The sequence below is a fragment of the Macrobrachium nipponense genome, chromosome 8 (genome assembly GCF_015104395.2).
Source record: "Macrobrachium nipponense isolate FS-2020 chromosome 8, ASM1510439v2, whole genome shotgun sequence".
Classification (NCBI taxonomy): domain Eukaryota; kingdom Metazoa; phylum Arthropoda; class Malacostraca; order Decapoda; family Palaemonidae; genus Macrobrachium; species Macrobrachium nipponense.
In genome coordinates this window covers 81,554,802-81,567,500 of record NC_087203.1, presented here as the reverse complement: position 1 = coordinate 81,567,500, position 12,699 = coordinate 81,554,802, and the positions used below count along the sequence as shown (strand labels likewise).

Here is a 12,699-nt window from a genome sequence, read left to right as displayed (position 1 = left end):
TAGCATTTTATAGTAGACAGACTTATCGTAAAACACTAATCTGTTTTCAGTTATGAATAGCCCTTATCTCTTTTGGAACTTTCCTTAGTACCTTCCCTTTCATATATAGTGTAATGATCAACTGTTTGAAACTTATTGGAAACATTTTCCCAGAACAGTTAATACTAGAGTGAATATTTTTTCTTTGTTAAAGCTAACCTTCACCCTCCCCAGAAGCGACGTAATTACTGGTGGCTCATAGCTCACCCTTCCTTATGCAATGCCCGGTACCCGGCGGCTCTAAGTTGAAGAAATTGACGCCCTTGGTAAAGGGCCCCGTGCCCGCTACCAAGCTTATGTCCGGTGTCATGAAAATGAAGGACCTAGCGACGAAGAAACGCCACGGAAAAGGCTACAATCCCTTCGACGACGACCACAAGAAGAAGAAGAAGAAATGGGGAGACACTTCGTCCTCCTCTTCTTCGGGTTCCGGCAGGGGAAAGGGAGGCGCCTTTATGAGGTTCCTTCGGCGATTCTGCGGCTGTCTGTGTCCTCGGCCTAAGCATCCCATTCTCGCCAACCCCGTCGTCACGCACAGGAAGATTTCGCGGTGAGTGGGCGGGAATGAAGTAAAAAGTGAAGTGAAATAGAAGAATATAGTAAAAGGAGTGGGATAATATAGAGATAATATAGAGGAGGTATACAACACGAATGGTTGGGTGATGAATCCCAAAGACAAGTGAAGGGTTGATAAAAGAGGATACACAATGAATGCCATTCTCTCAGATTGCACTATATAGTTAATACTCAGTTTTAAAGAGGATGGAAGGAGGGATACTCAGCCAGTTACTAGGTTAAGGGGATACACGCTTTTAATAAATTTGAAATGAAAAATATATAACTAGATTAAATAAATGAAACAGTACATCTTCATGAGTAGGAACTGAAGAAATTTAATAAGAAGTTTAGTCGATACACGTACATCAAAAAAAATTATTAAGTTGATACATGTTACCAAGGAGGAACTGGATAGATACGTGTAGCAATAGAAACGAGTTAAGTGAATACACGTAAGATCACAAAAAAGTCAAGTGGACATTATGTACTAGATCTACCAGGAGAAAGTACGTTGGTACACGTACCATTAGTAAGGAGTTAACTGGATTCATGTAAGCAAGTTGATAATCAGTAACATTAAACCCTTGAGCTTTGCTTTGCGTCTGATAAAGTGGTTATGTTTAAAGTTTGACTTGCTCGTTTGTTTCTCAGCCTCGTGACTGGCAAGAAGTTAGTAAATTTTAGATGAGATAAGAATGTAATTTATGGGGAGAAAGGATTTTTTTCCTTTTTGGGGGGGGGAGGGGGGGGGTGTTGGTCTTATATCCCTCAGCCGTGTTTCAAATGATCCGGACTTTAGAAACCGAAACCCTCCGTGCCATTGCCGTAGATCTTGGTAACTAAATTTGATTGTTTACTTTGTGATTGTCGACAAGTGTTACAATTATGAGAGGCATAGGGTGTAACTTTTGGCAGAAGGGACTTTTGGAGGCTGGATGGCTCAGGTTTGGCGGAGGTTTGTGGTTCCCGAGCGCTCATATTACTGTTGTTACCGCAGCTGTTGTTATTGGTATTAACATGGATGATTAGCTAAATCCACTTTCATTCCTTTTACTGTACCTACTTTCATATTCTCTCTTATCCATCTTACTTTCCACCCTCTCCTAACAAAGGTTTCATATGCAACTGCGAAGATTTCCTTCTGTTTCACCTTTAAAACCATTTCACTCCCAATTTCCCTTTCAGCGCTGAATGAACTCATAGGTCCCAGTACTTGGCCTTTGTCCTAAATTTTATATTCCATTCCATTCCAGCATCGATAATGCTGCAGAAGCAGCTGTTGTTTTTATGCAACTTAGATAAGATGAATCCGTTAGTGACTTAGAAGCTGCAGTAACGTTGACCACTTTTAACTCATGTAGTCACGCTCAAGTGTTTTAGAAAATGAATCATACACACAGCAGCACAAACACACTCAGTTGTTCAAGGCCCCGCCGCATTCAAACAATGCATGAATGGTCTTAACGCCTTTGTTCATCTTCACCTTTGTTATGTTCATTCATATGATGACGATTTTCCTTTCGGCAATTGTTATTGTTCTTACTCTCGTATTTTTACGAGCTGTTTTCCTCGAAACAGAATTCTTCTCGAGGCATAGTTTTTGTTTTGATTTTTAATTTTTATACGATTTCTGGTATATATACGTATATATATATATATATATATATATATATATATATATATATATATATATATGTGTGTGTGTATGTATATATATATATATATATCTATATTATATATATATATATATATATATACATCTATGTATGTATATGTATATATATATATATATATATATATATATATATATATATATATATATATATGGTATATATATATATATATATATATATATATGTGTGTGTGTGTGTGTGTGTGTGTGTGTGTGTGTGTGTGTGTATACACTAGTATACCTACACACACATATACATATATATATATTAAAAGGGAAATTTCCTTTAAATATTTATATATATGTAATATTGACTAAATTTTGCAACACGGCTTGTCAGATTAGTTTGTAGTCTCAATTACATTTAAATAAAAAAAAAATTTACTGCTTGTAATTACCTAACTGGCTTTAGTGTAAACAGTCAAGCAGGAAAAAAAAACTTGACAAATGAGTCTGTAGGATTAAGCTGGTCATCAATATCGGTAGGCCAGTTCAGTTTCCCGTGTTGCTTTGTGTTTTTATCAGAGTAATAGTAATAATCGTGCCATAGCCAGTGCGATGCCGGAAGTCCAGATTTGTAATAACTTTGATACAATGCAATGCTACATTTTTTAGTATTATGAGGTAATGATGGATGCAGGTAAACATACAATGATGTCAGGAACACGTGTATTGCACAGGTGGTCACCTGATCATTTATGTTGGTAGGTACTAGGATTGGTGACCTCATGAACGCCAGATATCACCGTGCACGCTATAAATCTACACCGTCCATCGATCGGTTAAGCAGCACTGGGTTTCGTCAGCGCAGTGGATACCAAATACGTAAACTCCTGTGACTGTGGCCATGAGCATGGAGCTAGCGACCTCATTAACAAACGCAACGCCACGAACTTGCAACAGTTTCAAGGATTCTTTATGAGTGATAACGGGTCACAATGGAGCCCGACAATATGACAGCGTGAAGTGAAAGGGAGCTGTTAGAATTAAGTGTGTGTGATGCCAGAATAAAAGGAAATGATGACTAAAAGGAAAAAGCATCAGTTCCTTTTATTTTGGAATTACTTGACTAAGTTTGAGTTTTCTTTTGAGTAACTACTTTAAGAAAAAAGTCACTGGAAAGTGAGAAGAAAATGAGGTAAAAAAGAGGAAAAATAATTACTTATGTACAATTCTTAGTACATAAGATAAGAAAAAACACTGAAAAGGGAAGAAAGATAGTTATGTGGTACAGAATCTATCAATACGTAAATACGATGGATTCAGCTCTCGGACGGGACAGTAGAACGCCACCTCACACCATGTGCAAATTAATGCAGGAGTTACCCCATTTAGACCCTGCTTTCGTGTCCCTCCAAATGGAAAAGCGTATACGTCTATGCATATATATATATATATATATATATATATATATATATATATATATATATATATATATATATATATATATATATATATATGTGTGTGTGTGTGTGTGTGTGTGTGTGTGTGTGTGTGTGTGTTAAAGTCAAACAAGTTCAAATAATTCAAAAGACCCAGAGGTACCTTACCATCTTATTAGTATTAATCATGTATGCATTTTTCCCTCCAGCGTGGCTTCAACCGAATCGCTAGCGAAGGAATCGTCAGGTGTGCTTGAGAAGCCCTTCTCCAAGGTCCACCACCACCATCGCCCTCACCGTTCCTCGCCTAAGGGCTGCCAGGGGCCTCAGTCCAATGCAGCCAATCGCATCAGTTCCTCCTTCGACAGCAAAAACCCCTTCGACAACTGTGACTCGGACGGATCCAGCGAGATGGGTAAGACATTTTATCCGTATCGTATGATTGGCCTGAAGGACTGACGTTGAGCAAGGGGTGAAAATTGGAGGAAGGTAAATTTAGAGCAGTTGATCAGCAGGATGGGAACAGACCAGAAGGAACGGATGAAACGTAAAAGACTAAACATTGCAGTTAGGAGATCTGGACTGTACCTTCAGGGCATACAGAGCTTGCACATGACACACTGTAGGAAATAACCATCTCCCTCTCTGCATCTCCCTTAGAGGTTCATTTCAGACTTTGTCACTGATGATTTTGTTGTCGGTTAAGGTTTAGTTGAACTCGTAGATGACTGGTGGGTCATGTGACGAAGTTAGGCTTTGGAAATCTAACTCTGAGGTAGCCCTTTCGATGCCTCTGTCTGGGGGTTTAATAACATCTTGTTTCTGCAGTGAAATTATTTTCTTCAATACTATTATCACGCTTTATAATATTTATAATCAGTATTTATTTATTTGTTTATTTATTTATTTCCTACTCTTGGTTATACCATTTTTCTCGTCATTAGAGGGCAAACCCGAGCAAGAGTACTTAACCTAGATACATTTTTCAGAACCCAATCTGGTACAGCATTTTGCATAATAAATTTCATTTGCGTTTTTGTCATGAAATAAGATGTTGGGGAAAATTAATGTTCGAAGAGGAGTATTTTTCAATTTGAATCTTATATCAAAGTAAGCGGTCATCATATTACTTCCGTGAAAAACTCCTGTGATTATCACTCAAAAACATATATATACATATATATATATATATATTATATATATATATTGATTATATATTAAATAATATATATATATTTATGTTTATATATATATAGATAGATAGATAGATAGATAGATAGATGTATGTGCGTGCGCGTGTGTCCTCTCCACAGTATTGGATTTAAGGTTACTGATTTTATTCACTGACAAACACCCCTCCCCCCATCCCAGCTGCGACCAGGTTCCTGAATCAATGATTAGATTAAAAGAAGTCCCATAGGTTAATGGAAAATAACCTCTAGCACTCATCGTCGTTTTGCTGAGGTGATGAACTCCGTTATGAAAAAAAAATTACCTAATAATAGGTTAGGATGTCAATAGCGACCTCGGGAGTTTTAGTGATCATCCTCATGTATAATCAGTGTGCATTTTATCCTCTTTTTCTGCAACTGGAGCAATGTTCATTTTCTAGTTATAGATAAAAAACCAATAAAAAATCACACATGTAAAGACAGCCATACACAGGCATATATACACACACATATATATACACATAAATACTTATAAATATATACTTATACATATATAGTATGTATACATATGGATGTAAGTATACTTATATGCATACGGATAAGTTGAAAATCTTTTCAGTCTCTGAAATACTTTGATTAGTGCTGCTACATGAAAAATTACTTGAAGTTTTCATGATAATCGATATTAAAAATCTCCATACAAATTCTGAAGGCATCCGGTAATTGTTTTAACTTTTTAATGATAATGTAGCGACGATACTCACGTCCCGTTATCCCTCCCCTTATCTTCCGCTATCCCGCTCCCACCCCTACCACCCCGAACGGAGGCCCAGAAGCGAAAGTAACGCCGATCAATAAATCGTTGCCTGTATCTCCCTCTTGCATTAAGTAGGTTGACCCCCATGCAAAGCAATAAGGCTCTTGTTGACATCATCGTCTTCAGCGCCGTTATCATCATCACCTAAGTTTTCATTATCTCAATTAGAAGTTCAGTCCCCCGTAATCTCGTTTCTTTCTCTTTTCCCTCTGTTTCACCTAATTTAATTTTTTCATCGTTTTATCTTTATCTTTTTATTCTGTTTTTCTTGATTTCTCCTCTGTTATGCTTTTTCTTATCCTATGGTAATTGCTTTAGCTTCATCCCTTCCTTATTCTTTTATGTTTGGCTCCTGCTCATGTCTCTCATACCCACTCTTCCTTTCTCTTCCCAGCCATCTTACCGTCATTTCTTTACTTCATCCTCATTCCAGAGACCTAGCCCCTATCCTCCTCCTCCTCCTCCCCTTCCTCACTCTCCCCACCACCTCCTCCACCCCCACCCCCACCCCCACTCCTGTAATTCCCCTTCGACAGTGACTTACTGACTTTCATTGGGGTTAATAGGTCGCTTTTGCAATACTGTTTTTTCCATCTCTCTCTCTCTCTCTCTCTCTCTCTCTCTCTCTCTCTCTCTCTCTCTCTCTCTCTCTGTGATTCTCATTTTATTTCTGCTTCATCAAAGATGCAGTTGAGATAAAGAAATAGATTTCATTTTTGTTCCTATTAGTTGTAGATTAAAAGAAAAAAATCGATATTACTCGGGTAAAATAACTTGATTATGATTTTTATATTTCATTTCAAACAGTACAATCTTCAAGACATTATGATACTTTTCTAATTATTATTATTATTATTATTATTATTATTATTATTATTATTATTATTATTAATTATTATTATATTATTATTCTCCGGATTCTGACCGTGATTGAATTTTAAAACTGCGAATCTAGTTTACAGAAATGACATGATGCGGGAAAGAAAGGTCCAAAGCACCACCCATGTCACTGCAGATCCCTCCCTCCACAGCAAAACAAGTAAGAAACTACTCCACGATCCAGCAACAACAGCTCAGTGGATTGTCTTAAGATTCCTGTAAAATTATCCGAGTTGAGATAATTTTTTTACTTAATTTTCTTTTTCTAAAGAGGACCTGAAAATTCAGAATTGGATTTAATAGTTCTGTTTTCGTCATTTTAACTCACTATCTCATTATGTTAATCACTTTCATTTTCATTGCATGGCTGATGAGGCCGTAATTAATTTATCTCTTTCATCTGGGATTTTTAATCATATTTTCCCCCATACGTAATGAGAGAAAAAGAAAGAGAGATAGTGGTGTCGGAAGTTTTTTTTTTTTTATGTTGGCTTCAATGTTAATTATAAGCTGAATGCTTAGCATGGTCTCACTGTTGAGATCCTAACTTTTAAAAGTATATTTTTCACACGTCGCTTTGAATAAGTTCTTCAGTTGTATCAGTTAACCTATGCACTGGGTATTCATTTATGCTTATATTTATTCAGGTCCTTTTAATCAGTTGCATTTCTTTATACCGTTCATACTCTTTAAATTTCTATATCCTGGCAGTTTACGATGATTTTTTCTTTTATGTAGTTTTAAGTTGTACAGTTTATTTTTAAATCTAAAAGAATTGATCCAAATTAAAAGTGTCATCTGTTGATTCAAGCATCATTTTTACTTGCATTGGCCCTTTAGAAACGTTGTTGCTTGTACCCGAACCCTATGAGATTGTTACATGATTCAGCAAAACAACATTTATTAACAATGGCTGTAACGTTAACCATGCCGGCTTTGGCGTACAAGCTCTCGTGGCAAAGTTACTTTAACCCTGTAAGATAAACCTTAGGGAATATCAAGTAAATAAATACGACTTTCATTCATGTAGTACTGTAGCTGTTGAGCTTCTTGGTCTAAGAGATTATTTGGCAAAGCTACATAGCCTGTATATGCCTCTATAAATAGACAAGGAGGAGGGTCTTTATATTAAATGTTTATTATGAAAGTTGTGTGGAAAGTTTGATCGTATAGGGAAAATGTTATATCTGATGAACACGTAGCTAGTAATAATCCGGAGATTGTTGTGGAGCTGTTAAAAGTTTTTATAATGAAAATGTGGCGTGCTTTATGATAAATAAGTGTGCGTCAGAGTGACTGGTTTGATATGGAAGTGCGTCTGAGACAAGGGTTTGTTATGTTTCCGTTGTCATTTAATGCACAGTATTTGTGGATACAATTATGCAAGAAGTCATAGAAGGGACAGGTGAACCTGAAAAGTTTTCTGATAAGAAAATAAATCGTCAATGGATTGCAGGTGGGATAGCTGATATGATACAATATTGATTGGGGGCAGTGAAGACAAACTGCAGAAGCTAGTGAAAACCTTGGAAGTGATTGTTTGCAAGAGAGTTCAAAGGAAATGTGAACAAGTGTGTTTATGAGAGCACAAGGGAACCAGGGAGATCGAGTAATAAATGGTAGCGTGGAAGGTGAAAGAATTAATGCGGGTTTTAACAGGAATTTGGGAGTAAATGTAATAGATGATGTTAGGATCATTGAGAGAAGAGGCGAGTCTCATATTAGCTAGCTGGCCGTTTACAAAACATTTGGAAGAGCATTGGAGTGTTTATGGAATCTGAAGCTGGAAAGTGTAATGGGATTGTTAAGTCAACTCTCCTTTATGAAAGTGAAACATTGATGCTAGGTATGCATGAAATTTTAAAAATTTAAGTCATTTAGGTAAATTTTTTTTTACATTGTGTATGAGGTGTAGGAAGGATTGAAAATGTAAAAAATGTAGATTCGTAGAAGTAATAAAAATGTATCAGTGTGTTTTAAGATGGTTTGGTCATATGCAAAAATGGAGAACCACGGCTTCACTAAAGAATACATGATTTGGAAATTGGGGAAGGAGGTGGCAATGACCTAGAAAGTGGTGAACAGATGGAAGAAGAGAAATATTTGAACAGAGGGGCTGCTAGTATCGAGTAATATAGATGTGCGTGACAATATTTGTAGGGGATGTTAGATACGTTGGTGGTTAGCCTTCTCTGTAGATACATGGAGCAGCTATGGCTGTAAAGATTTTCGGCATAGGGGGTTCCTCTGCAGTACGGCAGTTTATAGTATGAATGTGGTAGTGGCCTCTTTTTTGTTTTTCTTTGGAAACACTCGACATTTTTACATTTTACAGATTTGTTTTGCGGAAATTTACAAACTGTACATCTTAGTGAAAGTTCTTACTAAAATATCTGTTTTTGGTAATTCCTAGTATACATGTTTTCATTTTGTTATACAAAACTGTGGACGCAAGCTTTAAAGATTCAATCCATCCCTAAAAATATGTCAGAGATGAACTTTTCCTCCCACTTGTCCTTTTGTGACAGGAAACACCTCCTCCTCCAAGCCAAGTTGGCCTGTGTTGCCTCCTGTCCCCACCCCTCGAAGTCTCCCGTCCGTTCCAGCCAATGGTTCCCAGGAAACCTGGTCTGCTTCCTCCAGCCCCATGGTCACTCAGAAGTTCACCCACAACTTAGCCGAGAGCCCTAATTTAGGGCGAACTACCAAGCGCCCTCGCCCGACCCATCTAGCACTGTCTATCCACCCCGCCCAAAGAAGGCGTTCCTCAACCCCTACGCCCTCTGGAGATTCCCCTGCTAGCACGCCCTCAACCCCAAAATTACACTCGGGAAGTTGGGCCCATATGAGAGCAAGTCTCACAAACTTGATGAAGGTCGCGACCCACTCTCCGAAATCTGGTCGGGCTCCTGCTTTTTATGGTCAAGGTAATTATTATCAATATAAAATATGACTTCCTTTGTCAGTCTTTCTCTTTTTGACTTACCTGTCATTCAGATGCACTGCTTATATCACACAATAATTTCTTATCAGCTCCCAGCACATTACTTACTCTTTGGTTTGCTGAACACATGAGTTGTTAAAAAAAAATGCACAGTATTGGCCTCATCTAACCCAGAACTTGTTTTAGATAACCTACCATTTCCTCTATCTGGTTGGCGACTGTTCTCTCAGTAAGTTATTCTTTATCTCAACACTAAGGAAGTCATAAATATTGTTATTTATAATGCGGGAAAAACAAATTATCAGTAACTTACTAAGCAAGATTCCGCATTAGACTAACACATTTGTAGTTCATCAACGCTCACGCACATAATTTGTCTGCACCATTGTACACTCACCTATGTCTTGGCGCACTCCTTGGCTTCCTGGTTATTCAGGTCCTTCCATTTAAATCCTTCTTTCCCACTGTATATATGTATCTTATATGATGTATATACGTATATACGTGAACATACTTGTGAACTGTCACACATTACAGTACAGACATAAATAACATGCCAACTTAGACGTTTTTCTTATGTAATTAGTTTTTTCTTTGTATCTTTTATGAAATGAAAACTGTTAACGCAGTTTAAAACTCTTAAAGATCTTAAATAATGCAAATGAAATGGCATTATTTGTTTCAAAATAGTCTGTCAAGTGATTAGGGAATGTGTGATAAGAAGAATACATTCATCGTTTGGCAATTGTACCTTGCAACTAAACCAGAAACATCAGAGGTGTGGATGTGGAGTTGATTTTTGGAACATTCTTGCGAATTCCTTACCTGTAGCCTAACGGGTTTACGACTGGTACAAGGGTACCAGTTCCGACGAAAAATGACGATACGTACGTACTGTCTCAAACTTCGGACCAAGGTATTTTCATTTTACCTACTCATGAAAGGCCATTAATGAAAGAGGCTGGATGTAAAGTGTCTTTTACTATAGTAATCTGTTATCCTTGATTCGGCGGTTGAAGGGGGAACTTTACATTGGTTTTTCTTTTGTTTATTAATGTGGAAGGATTTCTCACTGAATGAAACGGCTTGCTGGAGGATAAAAAATCCCATTCACTGTTTTGTCAGGTACATTGATAAATGATACGATTCATTACTTTCGCCACAATGCATGGTTGTACTTTTGTAATATATAAAAAGTATGAGATAATTTCTTGAGTGTCTTCTGTCCATAATAGTCAGATATCTATCTGTCTATCTATCTATCTATCTATCTATCTATCTATCTATCTATCTAATCTATATATATATATACACATATACATATGTATATTATATATATATATATATATATATATATATATATATATATATATATATATATATATATAAAGTATTATATTTATGCATGTATAATCCACAAATATCGTTTTCATGTCGGATTTACTGTATCTTGGGACTAACTTATACCCAAGGGAAATTATAATCGTTAAGTACATCTCCCCTGCCAGAATTCGAACTTGGGACTTTGGTTTAGATACACTGAAATACATAGACACATACGCGCACACACACGCAATATATATATATATATATATATATATATATATATATTTATTAATATATATACATATATATTATATGTGTGTGTTTATGTATGTATATATGTTGTTTTTATTTCAAATAACTTTTGGTTATTTGAAATGAATCAGTAATAATGAATTTCCAGTTACCACAAAATGATGTTGCAATAGACACAGTTGATGTAGGATATGAAGCTCACAGAACGTATACTGACTCTTCACAAAAATTTCATCAGTTTAAAAATGCGTCATACCCAAATAATTTTTTAACTAAATGATTGATGAAATGGTTATTAGAACCCCTAAAAGCTATTGTTTGTTTCTTCGAGTTGGACCATTCACATTTATGGATAGTTTTGTTTGTTTAATTCTTAATTCATTTTTAATTTATTGAAATGTTTGCTTGCCCTAAATCACAAGTCAATCTTGATTAAATACATTTACCGTTAATTTTATTCACTGTATTTATTTATTTATTTTTAATTTCTTCATTTATCCCTCTGTCATCTCACGTCGAGGCGATTATATTCCAACAGTAAGTTATAGCGGTTGATTTATTTACTTATCATTATTTGCTTTTTCATTAATTTTGCAGACGAAGTGGAACCCCTGAGCACGCAGCAGGAGGCGACGAAAGGACAAGAAGAGGACGTTCCTGATGTCACCTGTCTCCGGCCAGCGAGTGGGGGCGTGAGCAACCCGGCTCGTGAATGTTTCGGCTCATTAACCGTGAGAGTGCTCTCAAAGCAGGGAAGATGGTGAGATGGCTAATTTGTATAAGAGTCTTATTCATTATCCCTAAATGTACTTAGAGTGGTTAGTCTTTCTTCGATTTAGAGAGTGTGGTTTTAATTAGTTTTTGTGAAGAATTTTTATGTGAACAAATTCAGAATTGTGGTATTTTTGTAATATGTTTAACTGCATCTGAACTCCAATAATGGAAATAACCCATTAAGGAAATGGGATAAAGAAGTCAAGAAAAAACTTCGTTAGAGAATGAACAAGAAAAAAAAGTGGATTAAACAATTGAACTGTGAAATAAGACTCCCCTGGCATTTTCCTTAACAGGGTCAAAGTGGTCATTTTTGCGCTCTCTGGCCTACCATGGGTGGGTGGCCCCGGTGGACTGATGTTAGAGGTGGCCATAGAACCTGGAGGTCGCCCACGGTGGCTCGTTTTACCTCACGCCCACGGCCCAAATATCAGCGTCACGGTAAGGGGATTCGTATTTTTTGTTTGTTTAGTTTGATAATTTGCTTTTATTGTGGTTTCGATAAGTTTTGACCCTCGATATTCATTTTGCTTTCGTCTGTCAAAGAACATTGATTATGAAAAATTTTTTTGGGGTGCTACTACTACCACAAGTGGTATATATATTATAAGTATTAATAGTCGAAAGATTAGTAATAGTATCAAGGACAATAATAACTATTGTAATACACATTAGCTTAACAGTTAGGAGAATGGTATTTGCTGTAATGCAAACAGCCATAGATAGTGGCAGCAGTTGGTGTGGTTGTTATGAGGTAAAAAATAGTAATACCACTATTACCTGCTATGAAGAGAATACATATTAATTAAACGGAAGTATCAGGGGCATTGAACCTTGAAGTGTCCCATTTACCAGTATTCATTATTATTTCCTTGTAATTTTGC

The 12,699-nt window shown here is 36.5% G+C and overlaps 1 protein-coding gene across 7 annotated transcripts in view; it reads left to right on the top strand.

Annotated features, from left to right (window-relative positions):
• Positions 1-12,699, top strand: part of LOC135222883 (uncharacterized) — a 141,046-nt gene that overhangs the window by 794 nt on the left and 127,553 nt on the right. For 2 of the 7 annotated variants that reach the window (XR_010316372.1, XM_064261250.1), the window contains exons 2-7: positions 214-589; positions 3,861-4,066; positions 6,596-6,679; positions 9,048-9,446; positions 11,639-11,801; positions 12,112-12,256. Coding sequence is in view for 1 of the 7 variants with exons in the window: in XM_064261250.1 (XP_064117320.1) it covers positions 255-589; positions 3,861-4,066; positions 6,596-6,679; positions 9,048-9,446; positions 11,639-11,801; positions 12,112-12,256 (1,332 nt within the window). In the remaining 6 variants the exon portion in view is untranslated. Of the gene's footprint in view, positions 590-3,860; positions 4,067-6,595; positions 6,680-9,047; positions 9,447-11,638; positions 11,802-12,111; positions 12,257-12,699 lie in introns of all 7 variants that reach the window. The other 5 variants (XR_010316373.1, XR_010316375.1, XR_010316374.1 and 2 more) reach the window with 5 other exon arrangements.